The sequence below is a fragment of the Perna viridis genome, chromosome 14 (genome assembly GCF_037379345.1).
Source record: "Perna viridis isolate PV_CMFRI_1.1 ecotype Kerala chromosome 14, ASM3737934v1, whole genome shotgun sequence".
NCBI classification, from domain to species: Eukaryota; Metazoa; Mollusca; class Bivalvia; order Mytilida; family Mytilidae; genus Perna; species Perna viridis.
In genome coordinates this window covers 16,239,488-16,264,968 of record NC_142458.1, presented here as the reverse complement: position 1 = coordinate 16,264,968, position 25,481 = coordinate 16,239,488, and the positions used below count along the sequence as shown (strand labels likewise).

Here is a 25,481-nt window from a genome sequence, read left to right as displayed (position 1 = left end):
ACTACATATTGTCTATCAATTTACCAGTACCACCTTTCTGAGGAAATTCTGGTATTTTTTGTTAAAAGGAAAAAAAATCAAAGGAAGAAAAGAGTTAGCTGTCACTGTATTGTTCATTTGTACTTCATTTCAATGATAGTTTAACATAAAATAAAAAAAAATAATAATACAAATTTGGTCTTTATTTTTTGCTTTTGATGGTATAGATAGAAGAAATTATTGACAAAGTTACGAAGTGATGTATTTTTCTGACCATATTTCAATCATTGCATGATTCGTACAAAGACTTGTATGTTTGACCTTCCTATGAAGTTGAAGAATACTTTTATGTTCTATTTTCATGTTGTTTGACTTTGTTTCCACATCCATGAATGTGAATGTTTTGTGACAGTTTTTTCCATTTCTTTGAAGTGCTGGTGGCTGTTTTAAAAAGTGACTAATTTTAATGAAGACTGAATTACTTCAGATGAAAATTCCATATGTATTTGTGATTAGTACAGTCAAACCTGTTTTAGTGACCACCTGTATTCAGCAATAACCTGTCTTGAAATACTATGATGAAAATATCCCTATGTATTTCATTCTGTATTAAATTTACCTGTATATAAAGACTACATGTCTTATGTGATTATGATTTTTTTTGCCTTGGAAGGTCACTTTAGACAGGTTTGATGTACATTCATTCATTGAGGTTTCATTATAGGTATTGTGGAGGTAGTATTACTTATGAGATACCATTTTTATGGGTCTTTAAAACAATTAATTTAAATTCTCAATCAAGTACTTTTTCGCTGTTGTGAAAATGACTCAGAAGTTTAAAAATTTGAAGAGCTAGCGTTATTTCATAAAGCTACGAAAGTTCTTTCAAACTTATCAATAAATTGATATATATTGCCTTAGTCACGGCTGCCACCATACTGATAAAATGGAAGATACGTCATGTTCTCTGTACTTGTGTTTGAATCACATATTTCTGTTGTATATTTGTAGAAAAAATGCATGCAGTTCAATCACATATCGACAAGGTTTTGGAACCGTCCTATTTTGAGAGATTTTGGGAGTCTGGCTCTAACCTATTTTCACGGTTCTCAAAAAGTGGTAGTTTTCAGTTTGTATTATTTTACTTTATTCTTTTGTTTGATATGTTTAATTATTTTAGCATGTTTCAATTATTTGTTTTTTTCCCACACTGTTATGTTGTAACACCTAGGCCACTCAAAGTTGTTCTCAGGTTTTCAGGCTTTCTTTATGGAGATGCTTCAAAATACTGTATACCAACTTATTTTAGCATTTCAGGATATTCATTCAATTTCAATATTATTATTTCCTCAATTAACACTGTTTTAAAATATACACTTTTTTTCGCCTACAGTAATGAGTGGTTCAAATTTTTTCCCCACTCGAGATGATAAAATTAAGATTTTTAACATGCTAGCTTTATCAAGCATGTTAAAAATCCTAAATTTACTATAGGGAGTGGAGAAACAGTTTAAATTGGGAATAGGCTGAAGGAAATGTGGTTTCTCCCTTTAAATCTACAGAAAAGTGGGAAAATGTAAAATGGCGAGAAACTTCTCACAGAAATTTAATCACCAGCTTAGAATGGGAATATTAGTATACCATAATGAAGAGTCTCATTAGCAGTGATTTATTTTCATGATTTTTTTCTTGATTACTTAGTAAGCTAAATTATTGTATAGATAGCAGGGATTTTCCCAGAGTACAAATTTTTAATAATTCACACTGTGAAATACATTAAGTAATTTGACTCTTCAACTTTTTCCTGCCAAAACTCCACAAAATATCAATGGGCCGTTCACAAAATTTAAAATTTATGTTGGAAAAGAACAATCAATAATGGAGAAAATCTATACGATAAACAAGGTAATCAGTTGGTTGTCGTGAATAACCAAAATATGATCATACTTGCCAAGAACGCATAAATATCTAACTCGTGTGCGGATAAAGTTCTGCACACTCGTTAAAGGTTAACTAAGGGAACCAAGGTTCTAGCGGTAATCAAAAGAATGTAATCCTGTAATCCAGGCGTTATTCAGCACTCGTGATCATATTTTGGTTATTCACTCTTTCCAATTGATTATCCTAAATAATCGCTTGTACCAAGAACACAATAAGATTTAAATTCTGTGAGGAACATGTTCCACACGCACTCTTTAATTCTATGCGATCTTCAGCACTCGTGATCATGTTTTGGTTTTTTACACTTTCCAATTAATTATATTAATAAATCACTCACAAAAATAAGTTGGTTCTCAAATTTCATATTTCTTCTGGACTGACATCTTGAGAAAAAGGGATGGTAAAAATGTACAATACAAATTTTCTTGAATTTGAGAAGTGAAAAGTGTTCATGAAAACCTGAGAACTATTTCTGTGCTATGTTCTATTTATTTTAAGCATTTTGACTAATTTTATACATGTTTATTGCTGTCTTTCTTTTCTGTGATTCAGTTGCATACAATAAATACTAAGGTTAATGAGCTGTGTAAAATGTCAATGACCGTACATGTATAAGTACAGTCAAACCTGACTACATGTATAGGTACAGTCAACCATGACCATGTATAGGTACAGTCAACCATGACCATGTATGGTCATGGTTGACTGTACCTATACATGTAGTCAGGTTTGACTGTACTTATACATGTACGGTCAGGTATTATATACGTACAGTCAAACCTGTCTGAAGTGAACCGTTTCAGACTGTAGGTTTTATTCCGCAGAGGCAGGTGATCAGTTTACGGGGTTTAAATCTTATAGACATTGATAGAAAAGAATTTCTGAAGACGTCTGGTTTAGACTGGTGTCAGAAGATGTCCTGTTTACACTTGTGTCAGAAGGGTGTCTGAAGATGTCTGGTTTAGACTTGCATCAGAAAGGTGTCTGAAGATATCTGGTTTACACTGGTGTCAGAAGGGTGTCTGAAGATGTCTGGTTTAGACAGGCATTGTAGGGGTATTGGAAGATGTCTGGTTTAGACAGGCATTGTAGGGGTATCGGAAGATGTCTGGTTTAGACTGGCATTAGGAGGACGTCGGAAGATGTCTGGTTTAGACTTGAGTCTGAAAGATGTCGAAAGATGTCTGGTTTAGACTGGCCATAGAATGGTGTCTGAAGACATCTGGTTTAGACTGTTGTCAGAAGATGTCTGGTTTAGACTGGCATCAGAAGGGTGTCAGAAGATGTTTGGTTTAGACTGGCATCAGAAGCGTGTCGGAAGATGTCTGGTTTAGACTGGCATCAGAAGGGTGTCTGAAGATGTCTGGTTTAGACTGGTGTCAGAAGGTGTCAGACAGTTTTCATTGTATTTGTCTGTCAATTTTTCTAAATCATAATACAATGTAGGATTATAAAGACAGAGAAGACTTACAGGAACTGTCTGTTTGTCCATCTGTGTACCTTGTAAGCACTACGCCTCCTTATATGTTCTGTTGATTTTGATGAAACTTTGCGTAAAGGTTTATCATCATATGTTGATGTGCAGAAACCAGTATAGTTATTGCCCCAAACTTTCAAAGGATTTTCAACATAATGGTTTACCTTTTTGGCGATTTGTGATGTAACTCACAATCCTAGTTTAACTTGGGGTGAGGCATGTATTATGTGTAGATGTACATGCTAAGTTTGCAACTTTGCTTTCAGCTATGACATAAGATGAATTTGATATAATACATATGTCTTAAACATCAAAATATTAGGTTTATGACCAGTAAAAAAGCTTAATCTTGATAAAATTTGCTATTAATATTCACTTGAGTTACCTCCCTTACAACATAGCAATATATTTAAATTTTTAGGGAAAGTTTCTTCCTAAGATAAATTGCTTTTTTAATGTTTGTGTCAAAAGGTTGATTTGACATACCAAAAGCATTTTATAATTTAGTTCTGTCTCACCTGCAATATGTGTTGCGAAAGGGGAGATAAAGTATTACTTTTCAGGCATCGGATCCATGTTAAGTTAGCACCACGCAACCTCAAATGTGTATCCAGTCTGTTGACTCAGAAATTTTGAATTTCACTTAATTTTCTGATTAGGTCAGTTCAATATGAACCATTTATGCTAGGTCAGTTATATTTGGTATGCAGTTGCATAAGCATCACTATACCACACTTCTGTATCCATTTTATGCACATGCCCCAAAAGTCATGCTCTGCTGACTTTGAAAATTTTACGTTACTGAAACATCACTTCATCTGTTCCATATATATATATATGCAAACAGTAAACTAAACCTGAAGAATCTGTCCTTATTGGTGGTTTGAAATAATTGTATTGATATTATAAATTGTCCATCATATAAGAAAATTACAAGTAGTAACAATGTTGCCATCAATCATGTTTTTAAAAATAGCCTCCATGTGTAACGGGCAAGAAAAATCTCTTTGATCGGAGTTAAATTTCAGAATAAGGGAGCCTTGACCAGATTAAATTAAAGGTCGAAGGTCAACCCTTACTATTTGAGCACCTTATAGAGTTGTCATAGGTAGTGCAAATGTTCTTGTCTCGCCTGACAAGACCAAGGTTTGCATTACTCTACATCATGATCTGTAATTATTTTGTGCATATGCCCCCGCAATCATGGTGCATTGACTTATAGATTATCACTAAGTCACAGTTATATATGCAAACAATAAACTATACCTGAGGAATCTGTTCTCTTTTGGTGCTGTCAAACGGTTGAATTGATATTATATATTGTTCATAATATATGCAATGAGTAAAACCGTCACCATCAATCAAGTTTTAAATAACAGCTTCCATGTGTAACATATCTCTGTGATAACAGTTGTTTTAAGTTAAAGGTTCACCATAATTATTTCTAGTTGCTGTTTTTTCTTACTTTTTCTAAAACAGGTGATTTGTAATGTATACATCCATGTTTTGTTCTCACAGTAGGAAGAACATACTCAGAAGAATGGCCCTCTAGTGGTGAATCAAAAAATGATGATGACGAGCGTGTCTCTCAAGCCTCAAAGTCGCCAAAGGACAAGGAATGTAAAGATAAAGAAAAAGACTTAGAAAGTATGTTTACTTTATTTTGTGGCTTATATTATGGTAAATTTGAATACTGGAAGTTGAGTTCATTTGGGTTAGAAATAAATCACAGAAACTCCATTTTATCATTTTTTTTCTGCAGGTTGGCCATTTACGTCTAATTGTTAAATTGCTACATAAATGGCCTTCCCTGGTAAAACAATGATAAAATGGAGTTTCTGTCATTTATTTCGATTCTAACAGGACTAGTTTCTTCATATTTATTAATAGACACAGCCTATGAGTTGCAATAAATGTTGGTCATGTGTTCATCACTTTTTTCACCATGGCTGTGTTCTAAAGAGCTTTGAAGCATGTCAAATTTGAATACAAGAAACATCCCTATCTTAATTTTCTGTGTGATATACATTTTTTAACACAATTTTTACACCAATACTAAAGGCTAACATTAGTTTTTTTTTTTGGTCAAACAAATGTACAAGTATAAACTTATGAGATGAACACGGATGTTCGTGTGGTAGAACATGTATATTTCCATAAAAAACATTCAGAATAATGTTATTATGACTATTTCCATGTGTTTGATTATTTAAATAACTGTCAAGGCGATTTTGCTTACTACAAATTAAGAAAGTATTGCCTGCATTTTATTAATGCCATTTTGTAATTTTTAAAATTCTTTAAAAATCCTGCACACATTACTTGTAATGGTAAAACGTTACCATTCTATGATAAATAGGAAATGGAGGGAATGCAGGAATGGGGATGATGTATGGGAGAATGGGAATTTTGAATGGGGGAGAATTGACAAAGCATTTTGAAGAGGATTAATACACATGAAATTATATTTAAATAAATCAAAAAACAATAGTTAAAATGTTGAGAAATTTAACAACTTAAATTAAAATTTATGTAATAATATTATAAAGAAATCTACTGGTAATGGGGAGATAGCCTATGGTCTAAATGGAGAGTTATGCCATTCAGGAGCTCAAGATAATGTTAATTATTTGCATAATGGGAGTAAAAGTTTAATCTATAACTTTTCACGGTAATAAAAACATTGCAATAATTTCTGCATTTACAGTATTTCATTCCATATCAAAAATAAGATTGTGTTTATCTTGCTTTTAGCTGAAATTATTCGTGTGTTTGATGGTAACTCCTCACTGAAGAGAAAGTTGTATAGGACTATTTCTGTACCTAAAAATGCTCCCGCTCAAGCTATTTTGGTAAGTAGTGATATTAATTTTTCTTAACATCTCTAGAGATGTTTACCTTTGCAGATACCATATGAGGGTTATTTTGGCAAGATTCAAATTTGGAGATTTTGAGGCAAAAAGGTATATGGAATATGGAATATTTGGGAGTTTCTAATTTTGGCAGATGCTAAATGGATGCAGTAAATACTTAGTCCAAGAATAAATATTTTGTAGAATTTATATTGGCATTTTTGGACTGACTGCTAAAATGTGCCAAAAATTAGCACCCCATGAAAATTATCCGTTATACTGTACTCTGTGATTTGTGCAAATTTTTACAGCAAATTGTAAATCTGATTAGAAAAAATCAGTATATTAGGGTTATTCTTACTTTATTTTATGCAGTAGAAAATGAAACTAGACAATCAGATGAACATGTTTTCCCTTCATTCAATAAACTTCACACAATCTATACTTGTGTTTGATAGAATTGATGACATTCATTCGTACCATGCTGCCATTTCTATAATCCATATTTTGTCCTGTAACATGCTTGCCTTTGGTGTGAAGACATGTTTTCTAGTGCTTTAAAATTGAATTCTCGTTTTCAAATCAGGAATTAACCATTTCACATTTTATTATGGGATTTTTACATTTTTTTCATACGTTTCCAGTTCTTTGTTGGCTTTGTAAAATCATGTTTGAGTATAAGATGTCATGGGTTGAACTCATGACCCAGTCACTTCTCTGCCAAGTATGCAGCATTTAGGATATGAAGTGACAAATATTTGTATTGTAGCCTGAACAATGTGTCTTTATTGGGATAACATCCTTACCTATGGGCTGTTGCTTTTGTGAGCTAGTATGTTAAAAAATCCTACTCGATATCTTGGAATTGAATAAAGCAGGTACTTTTGTATGATCATTCTTGTTCTAAATTACATGAAATATCAGCCATGAGATGTAAAACTAATAAAATCAATTAACCACATTATAAATATACTGTAAACATATTAATTTTTCGCAGTTGCTAATTTTCACGGATTCTGTCAAGTGAACATTTTCATGGGTATTAATTTTGGCGGTTTCAAAAAAAATGATTAGCATTATATAGTGTTAAAAATCAATTTCGCATGTTCTATTTTTTTGTGGTTTTCTGTTAACTGCAAAAATTAGTACGCTTACAGTATTGTGTGGCTTCAACTCTTCTCTACAGCCTTGGATGTAAGGTTACTGGTAGCATCTTGAAGCATTTGAAGAAAAGTTATGAAAAGTTTGTTTATGTTTTTAGGAAGCAGCTTTGAAAACATTCCACATATCAGATGATCCAAAGAATTATTATGTATCTGAGGCTTCCGAATATGGTAAGTTGTCAGGCATCTTTTTAAATAAACAGAACTTTTATGATGAGAAATTACATCAGTTAACTTGTGTTGAAGTTGTGTTAGTCTTTGCCTGAATGTGATTAAAATCCCACTTTTGACAACTATGTGATTTGAAATCCATAAAATTTATTGTTAAGAACAGGTATTAGAAAATTCCATTTTTCTTCCAATTGTGACATTTGTTATGGATGAATTTCGTTAATTTGACCACCCTTTAACCTCCTCTACTGTCTGTCGCTATAAAATTTGAATTTTTTGTGATAACTAATTTTCCTTGACTTCATGTTCATCGCCTGAATAAAGCTGAAATACAGCTGCTCGGGCATTAAACCCCAACAATCAATCAAACAATCATTATCAAATAAACATGTTTGCATGATTTTGGAAAAGAACTATTGTAAAATAGAATTAAAAATCAGTATCTTCGATATTATTTTAGTACTTGTTTGTATACAGCAAAAATAATATAATATCTAGTACATGTATAATCCACAAAAAATAATATAATGATCTAGTACATGTATAATCCACAAAAAATAATATAATTATCTAGTACATGTATAATCCACAAAAAATAATATAATATTTAGTACATGTATAATCCACAAAAAATAATATAATTATCTAGTACATGTATAATCCACAAAAAAAATATAATATCTAGTACATGTATAATCCACAAAAAATAATATAATTATCTAGTACATGTATAATCCACAAAAAATAATATAATATCTAGTACATGTACAATCCATAAAAAATAATACATCTACATTAACTGCAAAAGTAGATTTTTCTACACTTTCTTAATTCTAGGTTTCTTCTTCTTAACTATTTGCACAACAGAATAAAAAAATTGTGAAGTACTGTACAGCAGGTTATTTTGGCTGGAGTAAAATTTGGCAATTTTGAAGCCAAAAGGTAAACAAAAAATTTTGGCACATGATATGTCGTGCACTAAATACTTTAGTCCAGAGTAAATGTTTGGAGGAATTAATTTTTGTATTTTTAGGCTAAATGCTGAAATACACCAAAATTAGCACCAGGCAAAATAACCCTCTATATAGTAATATAAAAAATTTCTGGTACAATGTGACTTTTCTAAACTAAACCATTTACCAGGTTCAAAAGTACATTTAAACTGACCTGTAAGAGGTCAATTAGGACGTTTCACTGTAATGAATGGAAGCAATAAATGTACCTATTAATGCAGAAGGCCATACACAATCATGTTTGTTTCCCCTTGCCCAGCCCTAGCTTCTTGCTTTGGGTAGGTAAGAAGGGGGATAAATCTTTTTTTCAAAGTTCGTATGATTCTGTAAAATGGATGATCAAAGAAGTGAAAAATGTTGCTTTAAATTTTTTTTTTTAAATCTTCTCAGAGAATGGCAATTTTTTTGGTTAGGTAGGGTAAGTGGAAACAAACCTGATTTGAATTATGACCTAATAAAGTTCATAAATCTCTCGCTCAATGAATCTGAAACTTGCAGTTATTACTTGAGAATGACAAATGATTTTGGTGATTTTGAGCCTTTCTTTTTAGATGGGATGCATAGTAGTATATTGTTACCTGTCTGGTTGTCATTCAATAAATAACTTATTATGCTTTGATCTTTTTGCACAAATTATTTTCATTTCTGTACTTACACATGTATATCCTACTTACTAACAACTATTTAAATGCTGTCAACCCATTTCAGGGGTTTATTTTGCAGGTGAGAAAGAACTTGAGAAAAATAGTCCTATACTTGATCAGCTACTGACACCTGACGGCAAACGTCCGTCGATATTCCTCCGCTACAAGGAAAAGGATCCTAACAGAGGTGTCATTAAGGTGTACCCAGGTGGTGTCAGGTGTGTAGTAATATTTAAATATCAAGCTGTTTTCAAGGCAAAGTGGAATATTGTTAGGGTTGAAATTTTCCAAAATTAGGTTATGTTGACTCATAGTTCAATCTAATTAAAATTAGACCTATTTATTATTCTATTTAGTCACTACATGTAGGATCTAACAACACTCCATTCTACTATTGTTCAGAAAAGGAAAAGATACATGAAAGAATTTTTATCAAATTTTTGAACTTTAAATCTGATTTCATGAGATTATTTTATGGTTAATGTGGCATGATTTATGTTGCACTAGCAATGGCAGAGCAATAAAAGGATTACTGGATATACTGAAGAATTTGGTTCTAAAATAAGCAAGAAATCACCTTGCTAAGTATTGGAGCATGAAAGTCCTGAAATTGTAGAATTCTTAAGTCTTGGTTTGACATCTATTCTTAGAGAGTTTTTGTATTTTTTCATGTTACATATGTATTCGAGTTTATACAATTATTATTCAGGGGTACATTGTATTTGAGTTTATATATTAATCATTCAGGGGCACATTGTATTTGAGTTTATACAATTATTATTCAGGGGTACATCAGGGTACAAGAACATAGAAGTAACCAAAGATACAACAACTGAAGAGGTTATTCAGCTAGCCCTGAGGAAGTTTGGATTTAGTGTAAGTAGCCAGGTAAGGGGATTAAGGGGTTAAGGAGTGACATGTCGGATAGCACTTTGGAGGATTGAAGTTAGTGTAAATATTGTAGCCATGTAAGGGGGTTAAGGGTTAGGGAGTTACATGGCAGATGCCACTTTGGAAGCTTGGAGTTCATGTAAGTATGGTAGCCAGGTATAGGGGTTAAGGGGTTAGGGAGTGATGTGATAGCTAGCCCTCAAGACTTTTGAGTTAGTGTAAGTATTGTACCATGAAAGGGGTCTAAGGTGTTTGGAAGTGGAACAACTTTAGTTATGGTCTAGATGGGTACTATTACAATATACTACAATATTTATAACTGCTGTGGATAAAACTGTTCAAAATATCTTCGATTTTGAAATAACCTTAGATACTAATGCACCTATAGTAAACATAGTGTTCAGCCTGATGCTAAGGCAACCTTAGAAAAGGTAGTGTGTACTTACATACTAATTTTTAGAATCTGCAAGAGTGAGAACTGTCAGATTTGAAAAGATCAAGGAAAAACTTTTAAAAAAGTTGAATAAAATTTTCCAAATTTGAGTGGTTCAGTTTAGTTTGTCTATGAGCTTCAAAAGCATTTACATACAGTTGTTCATGTTAGATTGCTAATTTTATATATTGATTGCAAAGTGTTGGATATGGACAGTTCAGAGGTGAATCACAAAGTTGTATTATTAGAATAATGAAGGGCATTAACTATTTGTCCATGCTATTATGTTATCAATTGCAAATTTCTCATGAAGAATAAGGAATTACATGTAGTACATTGTAGAAATAAAGCATATCATTAATTTTCTGTATGGAATATAGTAAAGTAAGAAAAAATTATGTAGGGTTAACATTGCTTTTAGTACCATTCTGTGCAAGAATCAGGCAATTGGTGGCACATCATTTTCTCATATTGTTCTTTTTTTGCCTCAAATATATTCAGTGCATCTAGTTAATAATAAAAAAGCTATTTAAATTTATCCTGAAGCATCTGTGACCGATATTTTATTTTGGTTATATAGAGAAAAAGTGCGGAAAAATTTTCCCGCCATTTTTCCATATAATACATTTCAACTTAATTTGACATATCAATATCTTAAAAGGTCAAGCTTTATAAACATTTTGATAGTAATTTCTGTAGGTTATAAGTTACAAGTACTTGGAGAAAGCAATAAAATCTCGTTTTTTTCTTCATTTGCCACACCTTATATACATTTTGCCTTATTCTTACACAGAAAAGTACTTAAAGCCTTACAGTATGTTGATGTATCTGAATGTTTCAGGATGAAAACCCAGAGAATTTTAGTTTGATTGAAGTCTCACTCGATAAAGGGGTGACAGAAAGAATGTTAGAATTAAATGAAAAACCATGGCAACTGATGCAGGAAAGTAGAAAGGTGAGCTATTTATAAAAGGTACACATACTATACATTAAAATCTAGTTTTCATTTTATTTTACTGCTGCACAACTGTGGTCCATCTGCCTTACATTGAAAGAGGTCTGATGCTTCCAATTTTTTAAAAAATTGATCAAACTGATATGGATGTTGTCTTTTGATGGAATCTAGACTCAAGTACAAGTTTGAGTTCCATGCTGTTGATTTTGCTGAGTTTTACACCTTTGGTGATGAGACAGAAGACTATGAAACATGTTTCTTAGTTTTAAAAGTCAGAAATGATGTTTGAAATGAATTCATCTCTTAGGATTTCTTTTAGCAGACTCATTGCTTTCTTGAATTACAGATATAACAACATTTCGAAAAACTTTATTATTTTTTTTTTACTTTTCAGGAGTCATTACGGCAGAACAGAATGACACGCTTTTATTTACAACAGAAAGAGGATCCACATGGTCCTAGAATCTCACTGTTTGTTGGCAACCTTCCAACAGGCTTGGCTCAACGCCAATATGAAAAAATTCTTCTCGATATATTAGGTCCTGGTGAGTAGATCTTTTAACTTCTTACCATTATGGACGAAGAAATCATTATAAAAATTTGGGGAAATAGAGCACTGAAATTTTGTTCATAATCTGCAAGAAATACAATTACGCTAAAAATTTTGAATCCTTCTCCACTCCTAACAAAGTTTGCGTGTTTATAGGAATCACTCTGTATGTCTGTCTGTCTGTTCTTATTTCTATGGTTTAATGGGAACCCTGAGTTTTGTTTTGAAGTTTGAATTGATTTGATATGTTTTACTGGTTTTGTGAATCAGTTTTTATATATTTGCCATGGAAGCAAAGTCATTGTACTTAACAACTAAAATGATAGATTAAATTTGATGATCTCTGCTCATGTTCAGTCATTTTGGACAGATTTTCTGACTCCTCTGGTTTCATCCATTTCATAGCATAAGTATTATTTGCCCAGTCACCCCACTTTTCTTTTCATTTTTCATTAAATGCAACATAAAATGTTATCTGATAGTTTTTTATGATATTCTTATTTCTTTGGGTTTTTTGAATAGATAAAACCTATAGAAAATCCAGAGAAATCCTTGTCTGCCAAAATTTCAAATGCCTATATCTCAAAATTGACCACACTGACACATTTTTGTCCATACATATTGTTCTAGCATGAAAGATATAAAAGATTTCACAACCCTTAGAAATCCTAGTTATATTTAAACAGAGCAAAGAACATCCTTAAGTAACATTGTTTATAATAATCAGACAGTCGGTGATTCAGGATGAATGTTAAAAACCAACCAAATTGATAATAAAGGAACAATATCAGACCACAATGCAAGTCTAAGTTTTGTTTTTTTGTTTGTTTTTTGTTTGTTTTTTTGTTTTTTTTTGTTGAGCTTTTGAGATAAAAATTATTGAAATTGTACATGAAATTAGCACTTTGCAATAGTCATTGCTGTTGAATGATTTAGATGACGGTGAACCTTCGTTTTTTTCTCAAAATACAGATCTGTATTGAGAAAGGACAATAGTTTTGTTAAATTATTGCAGATGTCGACAGAAAACAGTTTGTACTTTAGGTTTTTCTGCTCTTTGTATTACCTCTATCATTGAAAGTGCCTGAATTTTGTGGATTTCATGGAAATTTGAAAATTGAAATTTGGTTCCCAACAAAAAAGGAAATTTCCCATTTGTTTGTATGATAGAGTTGTCAAACCCATGAATTCAAGAATTTTCAAACTGATTACTTTCCCCTAAACCATGAAAATTGGTACCAACGAAAAAAGAACTTGTATATTACGATTACATGAATGTTGTGCTTGCAGGAAATAGATGGCTAACTTTAGATGTTATTTACTATGAGTATGGTGCCCTTGTATTGGTGTATACCACATCAGAGAAGGCTTCGACTGTGTTTAATATTTTACAAGATGCTGTGTTTGACGAGAAACAATTACTTGTTTTGCTACTTCCAAACATTCAGGTAAGACCAATAACATGTATACTCCATTCAGGTAGGATCAATTACAGGTATACTCCCTTCAGGTAGGACCAATTACATGTATACTCCATTCAGGTAGAATCAATTACATGTATACTTCATTCAGGTAGGATCAATTGCATGTATACTTCATTCAGGTAGGATCAATTGCATGTTTAACTTATTCAGATAGGACAAATTACATGTATACTCCATTCAGGTATAATCAATTACATGTATATCCCTTCAGGTAAGACCAATAACATGTATACCCCATTCAGGTAGGATCAATTACATGTATACTCCATTCAGGTAGCATCAATTACATGTATACTCCATTCCGGTAAGACCAATTACATGTATACTCCATTCAGGTAGGACCAATTACATGTATACTCCATTCAGGTAGGACCAATTACATGGATTAATTACATTTATACATCATCAGTAATATAGGATATTTACTGTTACTGTGAAAATGTTTGCAGACGTCCACCTTGAAATTGCAGGGGTAAATATTTCATGAGGTCAATTTCAGTCAGACACCCTAATGTCTTTAACAACATTTACAAGGATATATTAAATGAGTTTTATTGAGAGAGAGAAAAACACTGATGTCTGTCCATTGGGTCATACTTGTGGACATAACTACTCAGACATTCGACGGATTTTTTTCAAATTTTGTAGGATTGTTAGTCACCACTTGTAGTTGATCATATTGTGCCGCCATTTTGATTTAACAAATTTTACAAGAGTAATGGGATTTTTGCACTTTCAACTTTTTTTACGAGACAGGGGACATTTGGGTACAAGTTGTTTGTTTTTGTGGATATCCCGAGACTATGATTGTTATGAAAACTATCACCATTTAACATTTCTATGTTAACAGTACTTATAAATCGGCTTCATGCCAGTATGCCTTACCATCAATCCAGTATGTTGATCAAATTGATTTTTCCTGGTAAACTTGGAGTTTTCTTTGAAACCCTATTAGGTAGATTGGCAATATGTGTATCTGTATATGAAGACAGGCAAGTATTGTAAGAGGCATACACAGGGATTGTCCATGCTTTTCAAGGCAGTTTTCCATCTCCTAAATTCAGCATTATTTCCAGTAAAATGATTCAATAAAGATGACCTTATCTCTGGTAAAAATAGAAATAGTTTATTTTCTTGTGAGGGAAATTAAGACGAATAACATTATCTGTGAATTTAAATTAACTTCAGGATTGATGTCTACCTGTGCAGGTCAGGGTGTCAGGAGAATAGGCCTGCAGCAGCGCTAAGCTTGTCGTAATAGGCGACTAAATAGTGCTCAGAACCTTAGCTGGGGCTAGGGCGCTCTGCCCACAGAGCAACTGGGATGTGTGCCCCAGGCGGTGGAATAGGGTACCCCTGGTGTGTTACATGCAGGGGTTGTCAGGCTATAATACAGAAAACCTGACCACAAACCATAGTGGTACGCCGTGTTGGGAAAGATGCCACGTTCCTCGCACGTTAAAAAACCCTACTGTGGTATTCTCCCAGAGTAGGAACCATAGGGCTCCTCCACAGAAGGCTAAATTGCCCGACCCTACCCACCTCTCCCTATATCCAGTGGCAATCAAAATTTGTCGACCCCGTTGTCCTTGTGTCCCATCCCATTTTTCATTTCATCATCATTTCATGTTCATTTTATCATCTACTTCATGTTCATTGCCTGAATATAGCTGAAATATTGCTGTTCGGGCGTTTAACCCCAACAAACAAACAAACAGGATTGATGTCAGACTTGTAATTCTATTTTTAGTCTCAGAAGTTATGTAATTCAGTTTTTAGTCACAGAAGTTATTTATTTCTTTTTATAGTCACAGATGATTCCTGACAACACGAACCCTCTGTTAGTTTTTGTAAATGTAAAGAGTGGAGGTTGCCAGGGAATGGAACTCATCACGTCCTTTCGTAAACTTCTTAATCCTCATCAAGTTTTTAATCTAGAAAATGGTGGTCCATTACCAGGGTAAGTGGTCCAATATTACAAGCCTTATTCTGATCTGACCAACTTTTATTGATCCAATAAACATTTCTTATTGCGTAAGACTCGTTCCCATATATCTGGCAGCATTATCATTTTATTTTCTGTGATCTTCCAAAAATTTTGTTAAATCTGAAGCATATTGCCTCTTGAAAGTTAGACTTCACAGATTTTACTTCCGATTTTATCATTTCTGCTTCTTTGATGATCTGTGGAAAATACTTTTTTGTATGTTACTGTAAGAAAGTCTATTCGGGATACACTTTTGTATTATCCTTCAATGCAGACATGAGTGATTATTTATTATATGAATCTAATTGAAATAAGCCCTATTAATTCCATTTGGTCACTGCATGTAAGTCTTGTTAGTGAAAAGACAATGTTTTTATCGAAATAAGACCTTTTAATTCCATTCAGTTACTGTATGTAGGTCTCAGTAGTGAGGAAACAATATTTTTATTTGTAGGTTGTATGTCTTTCGTAATGTTCCCTATTACAAGATATTGGCATGTGGTGGAGATGGAACTGTAGGCTGGGTTTTATCCTGCTTAGATAATGTAGGACAGGATGCTGTTTGTCAGTCACCTCCTCTGGCCATTGTTCCTTTAGGAACAGGTATAGTCATCCAATTTCTTTGCTCCTTTTTTTTTTGTAAGTTTAAAATTGTGCAATGATGAATAGGTATTCATAGACCAAGATGTGTTAAGATATATACTGACTCCAATTTTCCAAGATGTGGTGTTCAACTTCTCCAGAGGCTATAATATTTAACATGAAATGAAGTCAGCAAAGTTTTTTTAAAGCCTTTTCTGGAACATACCTAGTGCAACTTGAAAAAAAAAAAATGTCGTAAATCATATTCATGTTAAAGACAGTGTAGTATGAATTTTGGGAATTTTTTGCTGTATTATTATTTGTTTGTAGGCAATGGCATTGCCAGAGTTCTGAGCTTAGGACCAGTGTTCTTACAAGACTATTTTGCTTTTTTAGTAGGTTATTAAGTGGTCCGTGTGCTGAGGTTGGGGTCGGGGTTTTCATTTGACAATGACTTAGCCCATGTGCTGAGGTTGGGGTCAGAGTTTTCATTTTACAATACAGTCGAACTTCACTCGTTCGAACTTGGATGGCTCGAACACATTTCAAAGTACCAAAATTTTCTCCTATATAATTATTATAGAACTTAGATTTCTCAAACACTCGAACTGACTAGTCAGTCCGTTCGGTAATAAATCTTAGAGAATAACCATCACTAACTCAAACTCGTCAGACATTTTGTCAGCTTGGGTAATAAAAGGTGTGAAAAACTGTAACCCTATCATTAATCAGTGTCATTTTAGTTAGTTACAGGTAATACTTAAGTCATCACTAATTAGGCAGTCTTGATAGTAATTAATAACATAGTACTGATTGAAGTTCAAGAATGTTCCGAAGTCGTTATGATGAAAGCATGAAAGAAAATCGGATGAAAACAAATTGTTGACCAAGGAACTCGAACTCTGAACGTTTTTAAAAGCGAACACAGCATTTTTAATGTCCACAAATCAACATATTCTTCCGAAAGCAAATGAAAAGGATCCACGAACTAACACAACTTCGTTATAAGTAAGCAATTTCTAACGATATAGTCGAACTCGGACCTGCAACGAAAAAAAATATACGAACTTCCATTTCGCGAACTCCGGAAAACTCGAACACACTTTCATGGTCCCTTGGAGTTTGAGCTACCAAGGTTTGACTGTATATGTTTGTTTGTAGGTAATGACTTAGCCCGTGTGCTGAGGTGGGGGCCAGGCTATGGTGGTGGTGAGGATCCACTCAATTTATTACGAGATGTGATAGACGCTGAGGAAATCAAACTTGACCGGTAAGTCTTATGTGGGGAGGTAAGAAAGAACTTTTAGTGGTAAAGTCTACTCCAGACATAAGAATTTCAGAAGTGGTGGTACAGCCAATATTTTAAAGGGATATTTGACAGTGCAATAATACCCAAAATACTATGAAAGTACTAATGTTCATGGGGTATTATTTTTTGTGGTTTTTGTGCGTGAGCCAAACCACGAAATTTGGTTCCCAGTGAAAATGAGTTTTCCATTGATGTGGATACTGAAAACCTTATAACCATGAATAAAAGTACTTGCACAGTATACTGAGGAGTATGTACAGATTTGATGATCACAATTGTTATGATTTTCATACTTGTTAACCTTTGGAAAAGTTCATTTGGGAGGTTCTCCACCATTGTTACTGTTGGATGTGGGAGATTCTCCACCATTGTAACTGTTCCATGTGGGAGATTCTCCACCATTGTTACTGTTTGATGTGGGAGATTCTCCACCATTGTTACTGTTCCTTGTGGGAGATTCTCCACCATTGTTACTGTTCCATGTGGGAGATTCTCCACCATTGTTACTGTTTGATGTGGGAGATTCTCCACCATTGTTACTGTTTCATGTGGGAGATTTTTTATGTGAAAGCAAATTTTTGGTATTAAAATTCAATTATTAAGTATTTTTACAGAAAAATAGTAATTTTAATAAAAAAAAATCTCCCAGAAATAATACATATCAGTGCTGGAGATTCAAAATTTTTCATTGATTTTGAAGTGGGAGTCTCCCCCTCCCCAAATATTGGAGGATTAACAGGTATGGGTTTTCAGTACCAGCCTAGAAAGTAGTAAGTGTTTTGATCAAAGCCCTATATACTGTACTATATGCTACACCATAGTTTAAGACCCTTACGTAGAATAGATCAGGATAGCATCTTTGACTCATGCTCGTATTCAGCTTTGTTCGTATTAATGTTAAAAATAAAGAATTAAGATTTCATGTCCATTTTTTGTTTCAGGTGGACTGTGATTTTCCATCCTAATGAAAAAGAACAGGATGAAACCAAGATCGCTCTGGATCACGATACAAACTGTCCAAACACAAACGAGGATCCTACCACTATTTTTGTTATGAACAATTATTTTGGTATTGGTATTGACGCTGAAGTTTGTTTAGACTTCCATAATGAAAGGGAAGGCAAACCAGATAAATTTAATAGTAGGTGAGTAATGTAATTCAAGAGAGGTCAAACCTGAGCTAGCATTCCAGTTTTATTTAGCTTCGCAACTTTGGCATGTCATAGTAAAATGAGCCTGTAAGCGCCAAGAATATATAGCTCCAGGAGGGAGAAAAAGCCTGTAAGGTCCCAGGACATATAGTTTCAGGAGGGAGAAAAGGCCTGTAAGGTCCCAGTGCATATAGTTTCAGGAGAGAGAAAATGTCTTTTGCCAGTGACAATGGTTTAAAAGGTTGGTATTCAATGTTTGAGGATAATGCTTGAATATTATGATGTCCCATGTGGGATGTCATATGGAAATGTGAATAAAAGCAAGAATACTTTGAAAGGGAGAGAATTTAATTTCAGGGTTCGTCATAATTTGATGTCACTATATATAGGTTATGCATCTTATTTAGAAGTGCATGAAGCAAACAAAATTATTGTGGTTTGCTTTGAAAGGGAGATAATTCAACTTACCTATTCCATGTTACTATAGGCATATGAAAGTTTCACTGTGAATTCTTAGGTTAAATTTCTCAGCTTCATTTTGACTAAATCTGACCATCTTACAATGCACTTATAATGCACAGATCTTGGTTCAAGGTCTTATGGTACTATATAGAGGGATGACGTTTTGTATTGAAAGTTGTAATTTTAAAGACCTTTGTATTGCAATTACATGATATGACTCTATGAACTTACTCATGGTTCTGGTTTATTACCGTACAAGGACTCAAAATGAATTCCTTCCATACTAAGACAGTGATTAAAAATGCATGTGACTTGTTACCACCTGGTGGTGATTAGATTTATGTGATAGTCCTGTCGCCAATTTGTGTTATCTAAGGTTTCTTCAGATTTCATGAGAGAAACCAATTCTACTTCAATCTGTTCTTAGTTCAAATTATTCCTCCTCTCTCTATGATGAAATTAAGATTTCAACGTGCTCTCTAAACCTTGCATGTTGAAAATTTAAGTTGACCATTGTGAGTAGGAGAAATGATTTAAACCATTCATTACTATATTTCAGTATAAAAGTATGCTGATTTACGATGCCTACTTAAAACACATCTATATGAATACTATCTTTTCTTTGCAGGTTTCATAACAAAGGTGTATATTTAAAAATTGGTTTAAGAAAAATGGTAAATCGTCGTTCAATACGAAACCTCCATCGTTATATAAAGGTGGAAGTTGACGGGAAACCAGTTGATCTGCCACCTGTTGAAGGAATTATTATATTAAATATACTCAGGTAAGGCTTAAAAATATTAAAGATATGTCAATACTGAAATGCAGCAACCCCTAAAAATTAAAAACATATATTTTTAAATAAGGAGAAAGGGCCTTTACCTTAGAGAAACAGTAATAACTTTCTATTTATTTATTGCTATTTAGGAAATTTCCACTCTTTCTTTTTTTATTGTGTAATTTTATTTGATTTTGCCTATTTCTGTCCCTGTTTAACCTGGAGAAAAGTTATTTGAGATGTTTTCCTTCAGTCCAACTTTCTTCAGAAATCAATCATCAGCTCGCTGCACGCATTTGCGAAATATTTTACAATTTTCATAATCTTAAGCCAGTCGTTTCAAAAGAAACTATATAACAAGTGAAGATGACAATATATCGGTCTATCAAATTTTCATTGTTGCTGATCATTTTACACTGACAAAAGGCAAATATACTTCTATTATCCAGCTATAATAACTATCGTAGAGTGGTTGGAATCAAGACTCAATAAGGCTAAGCAAAATATAACGTCAGGTTGCTTTGCTACTTGTATTGATACTGAACAGCATAAGCACTTAACAAATACAATGACAAATAACGTATATAGAATGTTTTTTTAACAGTTCCCAACCATATCAATTCTTATTCTACTACCGTGAGAAAGGAAGTTATCTGTTATTAATATCAGTGGAAAATTTTATGAAATAAGAATAACTTTTAACTTGGTGTTTTTAGTTGGGGATCAGGATCAAACCCTTGGGGACCAGAGAGAGAGGACCAATTTGCCAAGCCAACACACTATGACGGCATGCTGGAAATTGTCGGGGTTACTGGGGTTGTTCATATGGGTCAAATACACAGTGGTTTACGTACTGGTATACGGATAGCCCAGGGTGGCCATGTAAGTATGGTATTGATTCTTAATGCAAATTTATTGATTAATTATTCCTCCATTTATCAACTTGGTGTTATATTAGAATCATGTTGTCGTTCCTTCTATTATTCTTAGACATGTTTTAGTTAGCAATATATACTTGTTAATTTCCATGAAATTGATTGTTTAAAATACTCTGTTTTATGGTTTTATGATTACACTTGTCAGCTTAAGTTTGAAAATGTTCAGTCACATGTTGTAAGATAAGTAACCATTTAGAAGTCCTGTTGCAAAATGAAAATTAAATAAAAGTTTAAAATGTTGCCAACAACTGATAATAGGGGTTACCTTTTAAGTACCAGAACATATTAATTAAAGGTGTCTGTTTTCTGTTTTCAGCTAAGAATAACTTTATTAAGTGATCTTCCTGTACATGTGGATGGAGAGCCATGGGTACAACCTGCAGGTCAAGTTGTAGTTCTTAGATCAGCATTAAAGGTAAGCAAAAGTATGGAGAGCCATTGGTACAACCTGCAGGTCAAGTTGTAGTTCTTAGATCAGCATTAAAGGTAAGCAAAAGTATGGAGAGCCATTGGTACAACCTGCAAGTCAAGTTGTAGTTCTTAGATCAGCATTAAAGGTAAGCAAAAGTATGGAGAGCCATTGGTACAACCTGCAGGTCAAGTTGTAGTTCTTAGATCAGCATTAAAGGTAAGCAAAAGTATGGAAAGCCATTGGTACAACCTGCAGGTCAAGTTGTAGTTCTTAGATCAGCATTAAAGGTAAGCAAAAGTATGGAGAGCCATTGGTACAACCTGCAGGTCAAGTTGTAGTTCTTAGATCAGCATTAAATGTAAGCAAAAGTATGGAAAGCCATTGGTACAATGTTCAGGTCAAGTTGTAGTTCTTAGATCAGCATTAAAGGTAAGCAAAAGTATGGAGAGCCATTGGTACAACATGCAGGTCAAGTTGTAGTTCTTAGATCAGCATTAAAGGTAAGCAAAAGTATGGAGAGCCATTGGTACAACATGCAGGTCAAGTTGTAGTTCTTAGATCAGCATTAAAGGTAAGCAAAAGTATGGAGAGCCATTGGTACAACATGCAAGTCAAGTTGTAGTTCTTAGATCAGCATTAAAGGTAAGCAAAAGTATGGAGAGCCATTGGTACAACCTGCAGGTCAAGTTGTAGTTCTTAGATCAGCATTAAAGGTAAGCAAAAGTATGGAGAGCCATTGGTACAACGTGCAGGTCAAGTTGTAGTTCTTAGATCAGCATTAAAGGTAAGCAAAAGTATGGAAAGCCATTGGTACAACGTGCAGGTCAAGTTGTAGTTCTTAGATCAGCATTAAAGGTAAGCAAAAGTATGGAGAGCCATTGGTACAACCTGCAGGTCAAGTTGTAGTTCTTAGATCAGCATTAAAGGTAAGCAAAAGTATGGAGAGCCATTGGTACAACGTGCAGGTCAAGTTGTAGTTCTTAGATCAGCATTAAGGTAAGAAAAACTATGGAGAGCCATTGGTACAAACTGCATATCAAGTTCTAGTGTAGTTCTTAGATCAGCATTAAGGTAAGAAAAACTATGGAGAGCCATTGGTACAACCTGCATATCAAGTTCTAGTGTAGTTCTTAGATCAGCATTAAAGGTGAGCAAAAGTATAGTACGAACTACATTATTTTGGTAGGGATATGGACGGAGAGCAGTGAGTACATCACTGCAGTTATTTTGATAAGGATATGGACGGAGAGCAGTGAGTACATCACTGCAGTTATTTTGGTAAGGATATGGACGGAGAGCAGTGAGTACATCACTGCAGTTATTTTGATAAGGATATGGATGGGGAGCCACAGATACAACTAAGTTCTTAGGTCAACTTGAAAAGTTTGGAAATGTATGGAGAGCCATGGGCACAACATTGCAATTTTAAGGTTAGCAATACAGAGAAGGAAATGCATGAAATCATTGTTTTTCATGTGTAATTTGGCATCAATTTGGTCAATTAACCCCTACGTATAGTAGTTGATTTTCGTTCCTTCTTTTTCAGGCAACAATGTTGAAGAAGAGTAAAAATAAGATAAAGAGACGTAACACAGAACCTAGTATATTTTTTCCCGACAATGAACCTTTACGACTTCAGTCCCCTAGTGATGAAACTGAACCCCTTTAACATTGTAAGTATACTTTTAATAGCAATTTTTATGCTCCCACTGAACAATTGAAGTGGGGTATACCTAGGGCTTGACGAGTGCAGTTTGACATTTTTTCTATCTGCAATCATCCTTTTGATGTCTATACAATGATAGTTGTGATGTATAATATCAGAGCCAGATTTAGATACTGAAAGGATATGTTCAGTTTGCACATGATTTGGCCCTGAAAATAAAGTTTGTCAAATCAATATGGGTATTGCATACTTTTTCAGTAAAATGTGTGCTAACTTAGTTAGCAAAAAATATTTTTTGGCAGTAAATGTTTGCCTAACCTGGAAACCGTAATAACACTTAATTTCATCGCTTATTTCTATTCAGAAAATATTGGCTACAATATTTCTGACAACTTCAATATTTCAACTATGAATGCCTAATATATCAAGACTATATATTTTGTTCATCAAAGCATGTGACCAATATTTCCTGGTTGGAAAATTACCTGAAAATATATCAATTTAATAAGAAATTAATGAAAATTGCTTAGGTGATGTCATTTTGAAAGATAGATATTAAAAAAATGAACTTTTAGTGGGTAAACCAGAATTTTCACTAAACAACGGGGCCAGAAATTGGTTAAACTATAATAACCCTTTATTAGAATTGCCATGTATAGTTCTACAATTTTAAGTTAGTAGATGTCTGCATGCATGAAGTTTGCTGAACAAAATGCCAAGCACGGCATAGAATATTCAAAATTGCTGAAAAAATGCTTTAGATTGAAATAAACAATATCAAGAATGATGTGAAGTGCAGCCATTGGTTTTACTGAGTGAGGTTTCACCAAATTTTTTTCTCTTCATGTCTTTTTTCTTTCTTTCAGGACTTTTAGGTTGTAGTTAATTGAAATCCATTTGAGGGTACAACCACTGCACTGAGGGGGCCACGGGGCCACACCCGACACAAGGAGTACAGTCACGTACCTTCATAGTAAATTGATTTAGAACGTTATTTTGTGATCGAATGATTAACATTAGGTTAGGGTGGTGTGTGTGTGAGTGTGTTATACATGTAAGTTATGTCTGTGAGTGTGTGATTTATTTATAGATTTTCTTGTTTCCATGGAAACAGGATAGAATTGAGAAAGTAATTTATTTCAATGTTACCTTAGTAATGTTAGAGAGAATGAATTTGTTATGTTTTTTTTTATTTTATCGCGATCATGATATTAAGTCAAGTTGTTCTTCACAACATGTTATATGTTAAGTGAAAAATTTGTTTATGAGCTATATGTAAGTCAAGAAATTATGAAGTCACCATTATCAGTTTCATGGAAGTACATGTATATGTTTGAACAAATCTTAACTGCTATTCCTGTGAAAACTGTACCTATAGTTATGAAAAATGAATTTTGTATTACATAGAGAATTCAGACAAATCTTAAATGCCATATCTAAATTTAACTAAGTATTGAAGTCTCCAGAACTGGTTTCATAGAAGTAAATGATTGTGATGCAAAAGGAATTTTGACAAATCATAATTGTGAACTGTACTTATACTTAAGGAGAGGTAGACCTGGGGTAAGGGACATAACCCATGAAATCAGTGATATGTTTGTATTATATTCAATTTCAACAAAGCCACTCAAGCTTTCATTTGAAGCAGAATAAAATGAATCCAAGTTAATTAGATGTTTACATAAGGCTGATGTAAAATGCTGAATACAAACGTTCCAATGATTTTTAAGAGTTATGTTTCTCACACAAGGTCTACTTCCTTAAGTCTACAAAATGATGTGAAAAGTTCTAAGAGAATGTAGAAAAATCTTAAGAGCCATTTTAATGAAAATATTGAAGCCTTCATGTAAAAGAACTGGTAGATCTTTGAAATTTGAAAAAAAAAAATTGGAGAAAATATGATGTCGATTCCCTATGAACTGACATACATTAATGGAGTAGGATTGTCTTATTTCTGTGCATGTTAATGGACAAATTACGGTAATTCCCTTGAAACTTTGATGAGAAATTCTGAATATCCAGCAAATACCTCCACCCACAGGAGTGTAAATCACCATAAAATTTTTTCTTCTTGTACTCTTGTAGGTGAAGTTGAAAAAAAAAAATTTTTTTTTTTTTATTGAGATACATTCAGTCATGGTGAAGACCATGCTAATTACATTCCCTGAACCGATCCATGCAACACTAACGGATCGATAATAAAAAACCAGTGACCAATACGATCACAGTTTTGTAATGTAAAATGACGGATAATCTGGTTAAAACAAAACAAATGTAAAATAAAAGTTTTAATTGATGTTTTAATCTACTGCATTATGTTTATATGTGTAAAATTGACAAATAAAACGACGGAATCTGCAAAATATATAGACCTCTCTGTAGTCATGTGATGCGATCGGAAACTGTTTGGTGAGCGATGACCAATCACAATTTTTATTGCACAGACCGGTTCAGGTACTGTACTAATCTCTATAAAGATGGGGAGGGGAATGCTATTTTAATGAGTAAAGAGTATTTATTATTCAACTTCCTATTTATCCATGTTGTTAAAAACATTTCAAAAATTTTAATGAATTAAGGACTTAATTTAAAAAGTGTTAGTGGTATGTGTTGAAAAATTTCATGTTTATCTATCTTTGGAAT

At 33.5% G+C, this 25,481-nt stretch overlaps 1 protein-coding gene across 6 annotated transcripts in view; it reads left to right on the top strand.

The window, feature by feature from the left end:
* LOC148598386 (diacylglycerol kinase theta-like) overlaps positions 1–24,725 on the top strand; it is a 35,729-nt gene extending 11,004 nt beyond the window's left edge. Inside the window, exons 7-24 of one of the 6 annotated variants that reach the window (XM_088561780.1) lie at positions 991–1,098; positions 4,916–5,044; positions 6,152–6,249; positions 7,511–7,583; positions 9,320–9,458; positions 10,026–10,116; positions 11,406–11,519; positions 11,914–12,064; positions 13,360–13,517; positions 15,362–15,513; positions 15,995–16,143; positions 17,284–17,392; positions 18,373–18,576; positions 19,673–19,828; positions 20,539–20,704; positions 21,077–21,175; positions 22,719–22,845; positions 23,705–24,725. In XM_088561780.1, the coding sequence (XP_088417906.1) occupies positions 991–1,098; positions 4,916–5,044; positions 6,152–6,249; positions 7,511–7,583; positions 9,320–9,458; positions 10,026–10,116; positions 11,406–11,519; positions 11,914–12,064; positions 13,360–13,517; positions 15,362–15,513; positions 15,995–16,143; positions 17,284–17,392; positions 18,373–18,576; positions 19,673–19,828; positions 20,539–20,704; positions 21,077–21,175; positions 22,719–22,841 (2,219 nt within the window). In that variant the 3' untranslated portion in view covers positions 22,842–22,845; positions 23,705–24,725. Of the gene's footprint in view, positions 1–990; positions 1,099–4,915; positions 5,045–6,151; positions 6,250–7,510; positions 7,584–9,304; positions 9,459–10,025; positions 10,129–11,405; positions 11,520–11,913; positions 12,065–13,359; positions 13,518–15,361; positions 15,514–15,994; positions 16,144–17,283; positions 17,393–18,372; positions 18,577–19,672; positions 19,829–20,538; positions 20,705–21,076; positions 21,176–22,718; positions 22,846–23,704 lie in introns of all 6 variants that reach the window. The other 5 variants (XM_088561778.1, XM_088561779.1, XM_088561777.1 and 2 more) reach the window with 5 other exon arrangements.
* Positions 24,726–25,481: the final 756 nt, after the last annotated feature.